This window comes from Pinus tabuliformis, chromosome 5_1, assembly GCF_031772625.1.
Source record: "Pinus tabuliformis cultivar Carrire ecotype Pingquan chromosome 5_1, CPIR1, whole genome shotgun sequence".
In the NCBI taxonomy this organism is placed as follows: Eukaryota; Viridiplantae; Streptophyta; class Pinopsida; order Pinales; family Pinaceae; genus Pinus; species Pinus tabuliformis.
This window is the reverse complement of record NC_142305.1, coordinates 927,317,352-927,332,200: the sequence shown is the minus strand read 5'-3', so window position 1 is coordinate 927,332,200 and position 14,849 is coordinate 927,317,352. Positions and strand designations below refer to the sequence as shown.

At 42.7% G+C, this 14,849-nt stretch overlaps 1 protein-coding gene across 1 annotated transcript in view; it reads right to left on the bottom strand.

The window, feature by feature from the left end:
- The window catches only part of LOC149167821 (acylamino-acid-releasing enzyme 1-like), a 275,851-nt gene that overhangs the window by 111,824 nt on the left and 149,178 nt on the right, over positions 1-14,849 (bottom strand). The window contains exons 13-14 of the mRNA XM_089430600.1: positions 2,540-2,600; positions 2,296-2,418 (exon numbers count right to left, since the gene is read on the bottom strand). Of these exons, the coding sequence (XP_089286726.1) occupies positions 2,296-2,418; positions 2,540-2,600 (184 nt within the window). The remainder of the gene's footprint in view (positions 1-2,295; positions 2,419-2,539; positions 2,601-14,849) is intronic.

The window sequence follows — 14,849 nt, the reverse complement described above, 5'->3', positions numbered from 1 at the left end:
TAGATCCTGTATACCTCGGATGTTTTGTTGTAACCAACGAAATATCCCTTCTTTGCAATTGAATCCAGCTTGGTGATGTTTAAAGACTTGTGTCTCACTATAATTGTACTTTGTATCTCAGCAGAACATTTGATGAATATCAAAGAAGAAGAAGAATTGATTATGGGTTTTCCCCCGTAGGGTTTTGCCCTGGTCTTTGACCAAAAATCCTGGGTTCTCTATTGTTTATGATTTTCTTCTAATGTTCCTTATTGTTCCCCTACATTTCTAATGTCAATGTTCTCTCTATATAATTGCTTATGATGATATGAGATGAATGTAATGTGAAAAATGTTTAAAAATGCAATTATCTACAACAGAGAACTATCTAGCCCTTAGAGCTTTAACATAGATTGGACAAGTTGTGGATGATAAAGAATCAAAATCTGGATATTATTCAACCTTGGCACGGGTGCATTCACATGGACCAGCAAGAAGTAGCATGCAGTAGACCTTTCATTAATGGAAGTACAAAATCGAGGAGCGGTGACAGGAGCATGTGAGGCAGTTTGGCTCAGGGGGATATTTTCAGAAATGAAGATGCAACAAACTGAGCCAACATCGCTACTCTATCACAACCAACTTACCAAAGGGTGCTCAAACTAGCTAAGAATCCAATCTTCACGAGCATACCCAGCATGCTGAGATACATTACCACTTCATACATAGCTTGTGGAGGATGGATCTACTGTGTTATAGTACTATCCCACAGAGGACCAAACTACAAACATTTTCACCAAGCCATTGAGTCCTAAAAAATATGTGAAGTTCTAACATAAGCTTGGTGTAGTTAGTAGATTGATCATTGAGGGAGGTTGTTAAAGTAAATATCAAATTATAATGGTCATATAGATATCATACATAGGAATTAATAAAGTCCCTTGGACTTTAGGTTATTTATCCTATTCAATTTTCATGTGCTTTTTGGTAAGTGGATTGACTTAAGCAGCTTGTAACTCATTATAAAAAAACTTTTTCTTTCGTATTATCTATGCAATCTTGGTTCTCTTTATGTGTCCCTTTTATCATTAATAATAACAAGTAGTTACAAATTATATACCTTTTATCATTAATAATAACAAGTAGTTACAAATTACATACCTAAGTTAGGTTATTACAAATATGACTAATATAACAATTATTCCAATAGGTTAAGCCCCGGATATAAACAACAAGGACACCTTTTATTTTTTCAATACAAGAAAGAATATATGACACCTTTCCATACAAATAAACATGGCCCTTAACATTTTGTGAATGAGGGAATGGAACAATGTCAGAAATCAATATCCTTGAAGAATCAGAGAATGTCATCCATATGGTACAATGTAAACAACCCCCATGAGAAGAAGGCTGAACATTGCAAATCAATACTGATAAGACTATATATGATTCAAGGAAAGAAGGCATTGAGAGACAATAAATACATCTCTCGTTCTCTTGCTATAATTTCTCTGCTTTCTAATTATATCGTAAAGATTTCTATGATGGAATGAAGCAATAAATACATCTCTTGTTCTCTTGCTATAGTTTCTCCCATTTCCAAATTATACTATAAAGATTTTTAGAATTGAATAAGCTGATAGCCCCAAGGGTTAGCTCAAGTGGTCTAGACTCTAGAGCCAGACATGAAGTTCTTTGATATTGTTGCTAGTTCCTTGGGGCGAGGGCCTGTAATTAGGACCAATGGTTTACCCGCTTTACCATCCAAGATATGTGGGGAAGTACTCTGGGGTTTCCCGTGCTTTCATTCCAAGTAAATAAAAAAAAATTGAAGAAAAGAAATTGAATAAGCAGATCAACAGCCTCCATGACTGAAGAAGCATTGTTTCTTTCTCGTGCTGAAGAGGATATAAGAAAAAGGTTAGCTTAAACTTCAAACAGAAAGATCAAGAGAAAGAAATTGGAAACATGCCAGTAGTGGTGTTCAAGTCAAAATAAATTAAAGCATCAGTGATAATCACAATAGAGACAGTATGTGTAGCATTTTCTTCAGTCATAGAAACTTAGATCCATAAAAGACATTAAAGAAACAGGTACAACAATTTGCTAGTACCATGCATGGAATGCAATGCAAAAATAAAGCAGAAGATAGATAGATAAATGTAAGTTCACTTCAGCAGGATGTAACAACAATCAACAAAACAGATCCTAAAATAGGAAGTAAAATCGTGTTGCTAAAATTTATTTCCTGCTTGACCTTTAGTTTTAAGGCCTCATCATTTTTCGGAAGACATCTTTCACAGATCAACTTACCTGGCCAATTAAATGGGTTGCAAGAAACCCTCCGTGTGACCCACCAAGCACTACTATGTTTGTTGGGAGGGCAAGTCCCTTGTGAATTATTAGATCAACAGCATTTATGACATCAGCCACATCCTGAGCAAGATATTAACAAAAAACAAAAGTTACTCCATTAATCAGAGTGATTACATAAGTGACATTAAGAGAGTAAATATCCATGTCCAGCCACCTACAAAAAAAAAATGCAAAGCCATACCTGTCGCCCAACATTACCAGGTAGAGATTGCAAAGCCTCCTCTCCAAAGCCCAAAGAACCTCTATAAAAAGCAAGAAAAGTCAGCTCATTATTTACATTGCAGAAAACCCCTAGTCTCAAGAATAACAAAAGCATACATTTTTTAATACTACACATAATATTTCTGTCTAGAGCATATAATCTTTTTATTTTCATTATAAGAGTGACTAACAAAACAGATCATTTTCTAGACGATCATACTGTCCATGAATGACGTAATGCATGTAACTTGTGATATCAAATCACATAGTTAAAAAATAGTGCAATTCCTTGAAAATGTCTCTTCATCCAATACATAATATTGCAACTACAGTGCTGTTACCACAAAATCTAGCAGCCTAGTGCAAAGCCTCACTAGGCACTCTAGGTCTAGGGTAAAAATGAGCTCAGTCACCAGTCACCTCAGTGACTCCTCCCCTATTCTTTTGTGGTTGGATACTATCCCCACAACGGAGGCTTCCCCAACAAGACTTCCAGGTTAGATGATTAAGGAATCCTAAGCCAAATGGCTCCCTAATGAGCTTCTTAATTGATACACCCTGGAGAGGTCTTCAATAAAGCAAGGCTTAGGGTGATAGAGAGATGATGGAACGAAGGAAACTATCGGTTAAGAATAGGAGGCCGAGGTAAGTTCTATAGATTTGCAAGTTAGCCTTCCCACTAGCCACCATCAAATAATGGATTGCTGCTATAGATTAAGATCTTTAGGAGAATGCACTTTTTATAGTATGCAACACTTACAACAGCAATTTAAAATAGCCTATTAAAGGTAATATCAACAAAAGGTTAACAAGAGGTAGGCCAACACTAGGTTTTTTGATGGCTGAGAATGCACAAAACAGCAAACAAACCCTAAAACAAAGGTGAAAATGTATATAATGAAAGATTTTTCCTTTTTAACATTTATAGATGCAATGCCTAATTTTAATACAATAACATATACATGAAATTAAGCTATAAAATGCAGATTTTACCAAACCCTAACCCTTGTTTACCATAAAATAAGAAACAATGGATTAAGTTGATCAACACACAAGGACCATTTCCATCAATCAACTAGGTAGATGGAGTCAAAAGGACGAGGTCAATGGAAGGGGACCTTGGATAGAGAGGGAGAGAGATAAACTAGCTCCCTACCAAACCCTAGCAATTTTCACTTTAAGGAGACCTAAGGTCAAGGGATGCAATCTAGTTCCCTTGATGGATATTTGATGACAAATTATGCATATGAAGAAACAAAAGTTTATAAAAACATGGCATTTATTAATATGGCACAAGATAAACCCCAATTCCAACAATTACAGCAAAATGGAAGAAAAATAGCATCAAACTTACACCATTCATTCAAGCATCACTTCATCAAATCCAAGAAAGTATCTCCATGCAAAACAAATCTTCCCCAAGATAATTTGCTACCCTAAAGAGCCATTGCATCCAAGAGGAAAGAAGAGAACTAGGGCTTGCAAGGGAGACATTGAGAGCCTAGGGCATGACATCAGCATGAAGGAGAGTGTACCAACCCTCCCAAAGTATCTCAAATCATCATCATACTCATCTAGACTTTGGAACAAAGAAATGGCCATCAAGAAAGTGAAACGCCAACCTTGGGGTGTCCTGGGTGGTCTAGGGTACATCATCAATCCTGGCAACGCCTTAGCCTCCGTACTCATTATTTCAACTTCTAGAGGTGTAGAAGGTATCATATAACCATGTGAGACCTCCTTAAAAGCCAATGGTCATCTCTATGGGGACATTGTTGTGGGTGAAAGGTCATAAGTGCTCTCATGCTAGGATAAACACCCTCTAGAAGTGTCAAATCATTCCTCAAGGGATATACAACGTATCTGGAAGAATTTGCCTAAGACATACCCTCAAGATCAAATGAGATCAACATCAATAAGTAAAGAAACCATAAAAGTATCATAATGGACCATATTTAATGCTAGAGGCATAAAAATACTTCATGCAAGTCTTTCCTTCAAATGCCTTTCTAGTTGGTGATTTGTAAGCGAGTTACCACAACTATGCTTTAGATGGTTATTAAAAACCCTATTAGGTGCTTCCAACCCTAAGAGGAGAGACACTTCCTAGAAAGACACATTAATCCACACGTGCATGTGATAAAGGTGGACATGGAATGGGATTGACTTCAAGGAGGATGCCATTGCCTAGGTAAGAGTTGAAGGAGGTCCACCATCTAGAGTGCATTGATGTGAAGAGGGAGAAATAGTCAAGGCATGAGTTACCCTTTCCTTGACCTATTTTTGTGAAAATTCCTAATCCTTAAGGAACCCCTACTGCAGCAAATCTGAATCTACTTCACCTACTTGATTTTAATATGCATTATCAAGTTATTCTCTGAATACTGAAGCAAATTACTTCTGCAGCCTACACTAATTTAATATTTGATTACATGAAACAGAAAAGTGAGCAAAGAACAAGATACATAGGACACAGTTATTTTTGGACAAAATAGTCCCTGGAAAAACCCAATGCGGGAAAACCGGTGCAGCAACTCTGAGGGTTTTCTATTATTAAGCAGTAATTTTGAATACAATGTTGGATGCCCTCCTGCAATCCAATGACAAAGAAAATACAATGGCGGAAAACTGAGTGAGTTTTACCTCACTTCACCCGGTAGATTCCAGCTGATCTGGCAGCAGAACTCACTAACCCCGGCTATCTCTGCGTTGGCCATGCGTAAGCCCTGCGTCAGCCTTTCAGGCTCTGTGCTAGCCCTGCGTTGTCTCTTCTGCCTTTTGCGTCAACCTTCTCGGCTATTCCGGCAATTCCGACTTTCTACGTGGAGGGCAACTTCTGCTTCTGTGTTGGCCCTTCTAGCTCTACGTCAGGCCTGCGTGGGCCCAGCGTTAGTCTTCTTAGCTGTTGTGGTGCCTCCAGTAGCTTCTCTCCGCCTCTCCGCCAGTACTCCTGAACTATCCCTGCCCCTTTGCTGCAGAATGATCACCTAGTTCGAATTTCTCAGCTTCCTAGCCCCAGAAATGGAACTCCAGATCAATTTGTTCTCTCCGTGTGGGTTGATAAATGAACCCCAAGCCTCCTTATACTTTTCTCGTTGAGACTTCAACAGCCGAGATTAAGTCTCTAATCAATGGCTAAGATTAAAACTTGACTTGATCCACCTTCTAAATCATTCTGACCCATATTTTGATTAATACCCATTAATATTTTAATTTTCCTAAGTTTAGACTTAGGAACCCCATTAAAAATATTAATTATTTTAATAAAATACAATCCGGGTGGAATTTCACCAAACGGTTTCTGGGTTCTTTAGAACTCGTGTGCCTTAGCCTCTGACCAATTTTCAAGGCTAAAGCACATCTGATGCTACCAAAAACTAACAATTTTTACCACCACACCAATATGCTTTTTATTTCCATGATTTTCTTTTTCTTTCTTACATAGCTTGATTAGCCAACTTGCTTTTCCCAATAGACCTTTAAAAATGTAATAGTTTATTATTCATTGGGGTTGGGACATTCATAAGTTCCTTTTATTTTGATTGAGAATGATATGGTAGGAACCGTTGGCCTCATGATGTTGGCATTGATGTCAACCTAGGATGTCTAACTAAGGAGTCAATTGTGTTGGCATTGACGTCAATGGGCTTGGATGATTTTTCATGACGATAAAAGGCTTGATGACATGTATTTGAGATGTTTCTGATGTTTGCAGAGGCTCTACAAGTTCTGGAGATGCTTACAAAGGAAGATGGACAGGTTTTAGAACTGTTGGTGCAATTTGACAAAGGTTTGGGCAAAAAATCAAGGTAATGCAGTTGAGTAGGTAGACAACCTACGTTATAACACAGTCGACAGAGCTCCTTACCTGCATTATAACATAGCTCTCGAGTGTTGAGGGCACGTTATAGCCTGAAAGTGGATTCCCCAAATCGTGTGCGCATTCTAGTCAATTCTACGGGCATTTCATATGGTTTTTGCGCATGGTATTTGGTTAAATAGTTCAAGGAAGGTCACTTCACATTCTAGAAGGTGATCAAGTCAAAGATGATGAGGATTAGTGCTTTGTAATGATTGCATCATTCTTCATTGATAAAATGTCGAAGTGTGAAGTATAAGCGGTTAGACATAGAGAGAATGTGAGCTCCAGTATTGTAGATAGAGTGCAAATCAGAGATCAAATATGAGGACAACCCTGAATGTTGTCTCAGAAGACTGGGAGGTATTTGTCCAGAGCATACTGGGCAAAGGGACTCTCCCACCTTGGAACGAGATGTGGGCAGCTCTTTGCTAGGAAGAGATTAGACGGCAGTCGAAACGGGTAGCAACAGCAAGGGGATCAAAGTCAAGCAGGAGGAAGATGTGACCCTAGCATCTAAGGGAAAGCAGGAAAAGCGGAAGAAGAAGGATCTCTCCAAGATCAAGTGCTTCCACTGTGGGGAGTTGGGCCATTATGCAACCCAGTGTCCAAGGAAAAAGAGTAAGGGAGAGTCTTTCGAGACTAAGGCAGCGCCAGCAAGGGCAGAGAAGGAAGTTTTGACAGACGATGATTGTGCCATGAGCGCACATGCACCACTTGAGAAGAAGTGGGGAGACATCAAGTTGTAGTCAGGCGGACTACAGGCAATGAGGGGCAAGATCCTCGTGGTACACAACCTCTGAGATTAGACCTTGCTACGGGAGCCCCGAAGAGGAGTAGCAGGACTGGCTGAGTTGGGTAGAGACGGATGCAGATGGAGCGACAGAGAGAGCTACAGTGCAGGATTCCAGAGACAGCGCGAAGCTAGAAGGCTACAGCAGTGCGAGAGGCAAAAGAGTGTTGCACCAGTGCAGGATGGCACAGAGAGGTGTGCAACGGCGTGAGATACAGGAAGTTGTTGCAGCAGCGCAGAGGTCAGAGAGAGAGCACTTGTCAGCGACAGAGGGAGCTTCAACATCAGTGGGTATCTCTAGCCCAACAGCGAGGTCAGATTGGGAGATCAGTTACTTACTTCTCAGTAACTGAGTTGCAGTGCAGCAGTGGGCAGCACGATGCAACAAGATGAGAGGAGGTGCACTGCAGATGCAGTGCTGGGAGAAAGCACCAACAGCAACACAAATGCAGAGGGAGTTGTCGTACAGATGCAGCACTGGTAGTGGCAGAACCATGGGCAATAGTACAGGATACAGCAGTGAACAGGATGGTGGGCAGCAGGCCTAGCATCAGCACAGGGACCGATGCCGGATGATCAGAGTAATACTCAGCGAGGAGTATTGCTAGAGCACAGTCCTCGCTAAAAAGAAGTGTTGACTTGGGGTAGCATCGGATGTGCTCTAGCCACGAAATTTGGTGGAGAGGTTGCGGCACATGAGATCTCCAATACCCAGAAAGGGTTTGGGCATATTCTAAACAGTTCAGGAGATATTAAAATAAATAATATTTTTAATCGAGTCCCAATGTCAAAACTTAGGGAAAATAAAATATTAATGTGTATTAATATGAAACTGTCTTAGAATGGTCCAAAAGACATGGAACAAGCCAGATCTAATCTTAGCCGTTGACTAGGGACTTAATCTCAATCGTTGATATGTCAACAGGAAAAGTATAAGAGGAGGCTTGAGGGTCACTTGGAGACTACACCAAAGTGATCAGTGATTCTATTCTCTAGAGCGGGGTTTGCTAAGTGACAGGACCGTAAAACAGATGTAAAACAGTAAAGGAGATTTTATCCTGAACCTGTAATTATTTTTCCTGAAATCTTACAAAATTAACTAACAGATTAACTGACAGAACTGTTGAGGGTACCTACCTGTGCCCTTGCGGTTGATGATGCCTCCAGCTCCCTGCTTCGGTTACCAAAAGACCGAATCCACCCAACCAAACTGAGTAGAACCTAGCTACTCAGTCCAGTAAGCTTTTGAGATGAAGCAGACTGTTCCCCCGTGCCCAGAACCTCAGAACAATTCAGGGTTTTCCTGTGGATAATTTTCGTTGATGAAGTTCCTCCTCCTTCAGATTTTCTTCCCTCCCTGTTTTTACCTTCCTTTTCCCTCCATCCCCCTCTAAATTTCTATTCCGTGGTTTTATCCGGTTTCTTGGCGGTGACCGCTCTTCCACCAGCAACCCACTGCTTAGTCTGTTGGTGACACTCTTCCATGTCACGTATCATCTCCCATATTTCTTTTTAAGGTATATATATATATATATATATATATATTATGATTTAATAAAATACATTTCTTTATGTTTTATTAAAGTACTCCTCTTAATATAAAGATTATAACATTATACTAAATACCCCTTTTAATTAATTTCTTATATATATTTTATTAATTATTTTTATTAATAATCTGAAATATATAATTTATATAGCCCTCTTATAGTATTTACCCATACATTAAGCAATATGGGTGTTGATGGATGAGTAGAACTTCCATTTGAAGAAGTCTCGTGGTATTTAGTACTTGTAGTTAATTTAGTATATGAATACTAGTGCAGTGTATGCCGCACATGCATATGTAGCTATCATATGCATGCATCGTATGCCTGCTATTATTCTTGCGTTCTCTATATTTATAGATAGGTCGTTACACTAAGAGAGATAGAATTAGTGATCGGGAGATGTAGCTGAGGGGCATTTGAGTACAGAGAGACAGGAAGGAAGAGATAGTGTAGGGAGAGCAGCGCAGTAGCCAAGGAGAATGACGCAGAGCCAGCCAGGGCTCACGCAGGGCCATGCAGAGGCAGCGGGGAGCTGCGCAGAGCCTCAGAGTGGCCAGTGTTGCTGACGCAGAGGGCCAGAGGGCTGACACAGACCCATCTGGGGTGACGCAAGGCCAACGTGAGGTAGAGAGGGGCTGACGCAGACCCATCTGGGGTGACGTAGGGCCAGCATGAGGCAGAGAGGAGCTGACGCAATCTAGAGAGAGGTTGACGCTAGGGTTTCTAGGGCAAATTTGTGTTGAGTAGCTGCCGGAAAGATTATCGGGGTTTCAACCAAAAGATTTGTCAAAAACTAAGAGGTATTACTACCAAGGAAAATCTTTGTTGGGTAGGCCAGTTTTTGCACCCAAAGTGAAATCTAATATTGCTTAATAAGAGAACCCTCAAATAGCTGCACCAATTTTCCCACATTGGGTTTTTCCGAGGACATTAGTCCAAAAATAATGGTGTCATATGGTGTGTTCGTTTCTGTTTCTTTTAGTTGTTGATCTATAATATGTTGAGCATGCACTAATGTTTATTTTCAATATTTACATTGAAAATAACTTGTTAAGAAAAATAACAAGTAGATAAGAATAAATCAGATAAAGTGCATGGAGGGTTTCTAACTAAGTAAACTTAGAAACTTCAACATGGTATCAGAGCATGATTGTAGATCACAAAAGGACTAAGGACATCAGCTGAGCGGAGCAATAGCTGCAGAAAACAGTTGTCCCGAGGTGACAAAAGTTGTTTTTAGCAAAGCAGCAACAAGGGAAGGGTGACGCAGTGCTTGCGTCATCAAGGGTGAGCAGAGAAGAGGCAGCGCAAAAGCTAAGGAGGCAAAGGGAGTCTCACGTAGAGCCACACAGTAGCTGGGAAGGCTGACGCAGTTGGCTGAGGAGGCTGGATTGCTAGTGATGGGATTACGCAGAGCCTAGGAACTCTCACCTTCAGGTTTTTGGGGTTTAGAAGGCTGTGGGAATATTGAAGAGTGGAGCTGATGAGGTACTGCAGTCAAAACAGTACCTGACAGAGCAAGGCCAGAGGAGTTGCTACCAAGGGTTTCTAGCCGAGGAACCCGGATCAGTGGTGCAGTTGCACAAGACGATCAGAATAGGGAGCATTTCGATAGCGGCAAAGGGATTTCCAAGAGGGAAATCAGGACTGAGAGGGAGTCCAGAAGAGAACTTCCAGACGGGAAGTAGAGACTCTGAGGAGTAGAACATAGAACTTCCATGAGGGAAGTAGAGGAGCATCATGACAGAGTAAGAGACCAAGATAGACTGGACAGAGCGTTGAACTGGACAGACCAATATCTTATCCGTACTTGACAAGAATCGTGTCAAGAACTTCACCTTGAAGGTAATAGCTATCCCAGTCGACCCCAATGATAATGACAAGTATGAGGAGGCAATGGCAAGGGCCAAGAGCATTATCCTTGATGGGGTCAAGGATCATGTAGTACCACACATAGCCGAGAAGGAAATGACATTTGAGATGTGGGAGGCTCTCAAGAAGTTGTACCAGCATACTTCTGTGCAGAGAAGAATGCTGCTTGAGAATCAGTTGAGGTCATATTAGATGAAAAAGGGAGAACCGATTGACACCTTCCTCGGAGGTCTGAATGAGATCCAAGTTCAGTTGACTGCTATAGAGGCGACACCGGATCAGGAGATGATGGTGAGGACAGCCCTGAATGATGTCTCAGAAGACTGGCAAGTATTTTTCCAGAGTATACTGGGCAGAGGGACTCTCCCACCTTGGGACGAGATGTGGGCAGCTCTTAGCCAGGAAGAGATCAAATGGAAATCGAATATGGGCAGCAGTAGCAAGGGGATCAAAGTCAAGCAGGAGGAGAAAGATGTGGCCCTAGCATCTGAGGGAAAGCAGGAAAAGTGGAAGAAGAAGGATCTCTCCAAGATCAAGTGCTTCCATTAAGGGAGAGTCTTCTGAGACTAAGGCAGCGCCAGCAAGGGCAAAGAAGGAAGTTTTGACAAACGATGATTGTGCCATAAGCGCACACGCACCACTTGAGAAGAAGTGGGGAGACATCGAGTTGTAGTCAGACGGACTACAGGCAATGAGGGGTAGGATCCTCGTGGTACACAACCTCTTGGATTAGACCTTGCTACGGGATCCCCGAAGAGGACTAGCATGACTGGCTAAGTTGGGTAGAGACGGATGCGGATGGAGCGGCAGAGAGAGCTACACTACAGGATTCCCGAGACAGCACGAGGCTAGCAGGTTGCAGAAGTGCGAGAGGCACAACAGTGTTGCACCAGTGCAGGATGGCACAGAGAGGTGTGCAAATGCGAGATGCAGGGAGTTGTTGCAACAACACAGAGATCAAAGAGGGACCACTTGTCAGCGGCAAAGGGAGCTTCAGCATCAATGGGTGTCTCTAGCCCAACAGGGAGGTCAGATTGGGAGATCAGTTACTTACTTCTCAGTAACTGAGTTGCAGTGCAGCAGTGGGCAGCACGATGCAACATGATGAGAGGAGGTGCACTGCGGATGCAACGCTGGGAGAAAAGACCAACAGCAGCACGGATGCATAGGGAGCTGTCGTACAGATGCAACAGTGGCAGTGGCAGAACCATGGGCAAAAGTACAGGATACAACAGTGCAAAGGATGGTGGGCAGTAGGCCTAGCATCAACACAGGGACCAATGTCGGATGATCAGAGTAATACTCACTGAGGAGTATTGTTAGAGCACAGTCCTCGCTAAGAGGGAGTGTTGATTTGGGGTAGCATCGGATGTGCTCTAGCCACGAAATTTGGTGGAGACTTTGGGGCACATGAGATGTCCAATACCCAGAAAGGGTTTGGGCAGATTCTAAACAGTTCAGGAGATATTAAAATAATTAATATTTTTAATGTAGTCCCTAAGTCGAAACTTAAGGAAAATAAAATATTAATGTGTATTAATATGAAACTGTGTTAGAATGGTCCAAAAGACATGGATCAAGCTAGATTTAATCTTAGCCGTTGATTAGGGACTTAATCTCATCCATTGATATGTCAACAGGAAAAGTATAAGAGGAGGCTTGAGGGTCACTTGGAGAATACACCAAAGTGATTAGTCATTCTATTCTCTAGAGTGGGGTTTGCTAAGTGAGATAGAATTAGTGATCGGAGATGCCGCTGAGGGGCATTTGAGTACAGAGAGACAGAGAGGCAGAGATAATGTCGGGAGAGCAACGCAGTAGCTAAGGAGAGTGACGCAAAGCCAACTAGGGCTCACGCAAGGCCACGAAGAGGCAGCCGGGAGCTGCGCAAAGCCTTAGAGAGGCCAGCGTTGCTGACGCAGAGGGCTAGAGGGCTGACAGAGGGCCTCCCAGGGCTGACGCAGACCCATATGGGGTGACGTAGGGCCAGCGTGAGGCAGAGAGGGGCTGGCGCAGTCCAAAGAGGATGACAGTGGGGTTTATGGGGCATATTTGTGCTGAGTAGCTTCCGGAAAGACTATCCGGGGTTTTAGCCAGAAGATTTGTCAAAAACTAAGAGGTATTACTGCCAAGGAAATTCTCTATTGGGTAGGCTAATTTCAGGGCCCAGAGTGTACTATGATATTGCTTAATAAGAAAACTCTCAGATAGTTGCATCAGTTTTCCCACATTGGGTTTTTCCAAGGACATTAGTCCAAAAATAATGGTGTCATATGGTGTGTTTGCTTTTGTTTCTTTTAGTTGCTGATCTGTAATATTTTGAGCATGCACTATTGTTTATTTTCAGTTTTTATATTGAAAATAATTTGTTAAGAAAAATAACAAGTAGGAATAAATTAGATAAAGTGCATGGAGGGTTTCTAACTAAGTAAACTTAGAAACTTCAACATGGTATCAGAGTGTGATTGCAGATCACAGGAGGACTAAGGACATCAGCCGAGCGGAGCAATAGCAGTAGAAAACAGTTGTCCCGAGGTGACAGAAGTTGTTTCTAGCAGAGCAACAACAAGGGAAGGGTGACACAGTGCCTGCATCATCAAGGGTGAGCCGAGAAGAGGCAACCAGAAGCTAAGGAGGCAAAGGGAGCTTCATGCAGAACCACAGAGTAGCTGGGAAGGCTGACGCAGTTGGCTGAGGAGGCCAGATTGCTAGTGCCGCGATTGCGCAAAGCCTAGGAGCTCTCACCTTCAGGTTGTTGGGGTTTAGAAGGCTGTGGGAATATTGCAGAGTGCAACTGGTGAGGTATTGTAGTCAAAACAGTACCTGACAAAGCAAGGCCAGAGGAGTTGCTACCGAGGGTTTCTAGTCGAGGAACCCGGATCAGTGGTGCAGTTGCACAAGACGATCAGAGTAGGGAGCATCTCGACAGCGGCAGAGGGATTTCTAGGAGGGAAATTAGGACTTAGAGGGAGTCTAGAAGAGAACTTCCAGACGGGAAGTAGAGACTCTGAGGAGTCGAACAGAGAACTTCCAGGAGGGAAGTAGAGGAGCATCATGGCACTAGACGGAGTAAGAGACCAGGATAGACTAGACAGAGCGTTGAACTTCGCAGTCTGGAAGGCCAAAATCTTATCCGTACTTGACAGGAATCGTGTCAAGAACTTCGCCTTGAAGGTAATAGCTATCCCAGTCAACCCCAATGATAATGACAAGTACAAGGAGGCAATGGCGATGACCAAGAGCATTATCCTTGACGAGGTCAAGGATCATGGAGTACCACACATAGCCGAGAAGGAAACGACATTTGAGATGTGGGAGGCTCTTAAGAAGTTGTACCAGCAAAATTCTGTGCAGAGAAGAATGCTGCTTGAGAAGCAGTTGAGGTCATATCAGATGAAGAAGGGAGAACTGGTTGACACCTTCCTCGGAGGTCTAAATGAGATCCGAGTTCAGTTGACTGCTATAGAGGCAACACCGAATCAGGAGTTGATGGTGAGAATAGCCCTGAATGATGTCTCAGAAGATTGGGAGGTATTTTTCTAGAGTATACTGGGCAGAGGGACTCTCCCACCTTGGGACGAGATGTGGGCAGCTCTTCGCCAGGAAGAGATCAGACGACAGTCGAAGGTCGCAACAGCAAGGGGATCAAAGTCAAGCAAGAGGAGGAACATGTGGCCTTGGCATCTAAGGGAAAGCAAGAAAAGCGGAAGAAGCAGGATCTCTCCAAGATCAAGTGCTTCCACTAAGGGAGAGTCTTCCAAGACTAAGGCAGCGCCAGCAAGGGCAGAGAAGGAAGTTTTGACAGACAATGATTGTGCCAAGAGAGCACACGCACCACTTGAGAATAAGTGGGGAGACATCGAGTTGTAGTCAAACGGACTACAGCGATGACGGGCAGGATCCTAGTGGTACACAACCTCTTGGATTAGACCTTGCTACGGGAACCCCGAAGAGGAGTAGCAGGACTGGTTGAGTTGGGTAGAGATGGATGCGGATGGAGCGGCAGAGAGAGCTACAGTGCATGATTCCCGAGACAGCGTGAGGCTAGCAGGCTGCAGCAATGCGAGAGGCACAGCAGTGTTGCACCGGTGCAGGATGGCACAGAGAGGTGTGAAAATGCGAGATGCAGGGAGTTGTTGCAGCAACACAGAGATCAAAGAGGGACCACTTTTCAGCAGCAAAGGGAGCTTCAGCATCAGTGGGTGTCTCTAGCCCA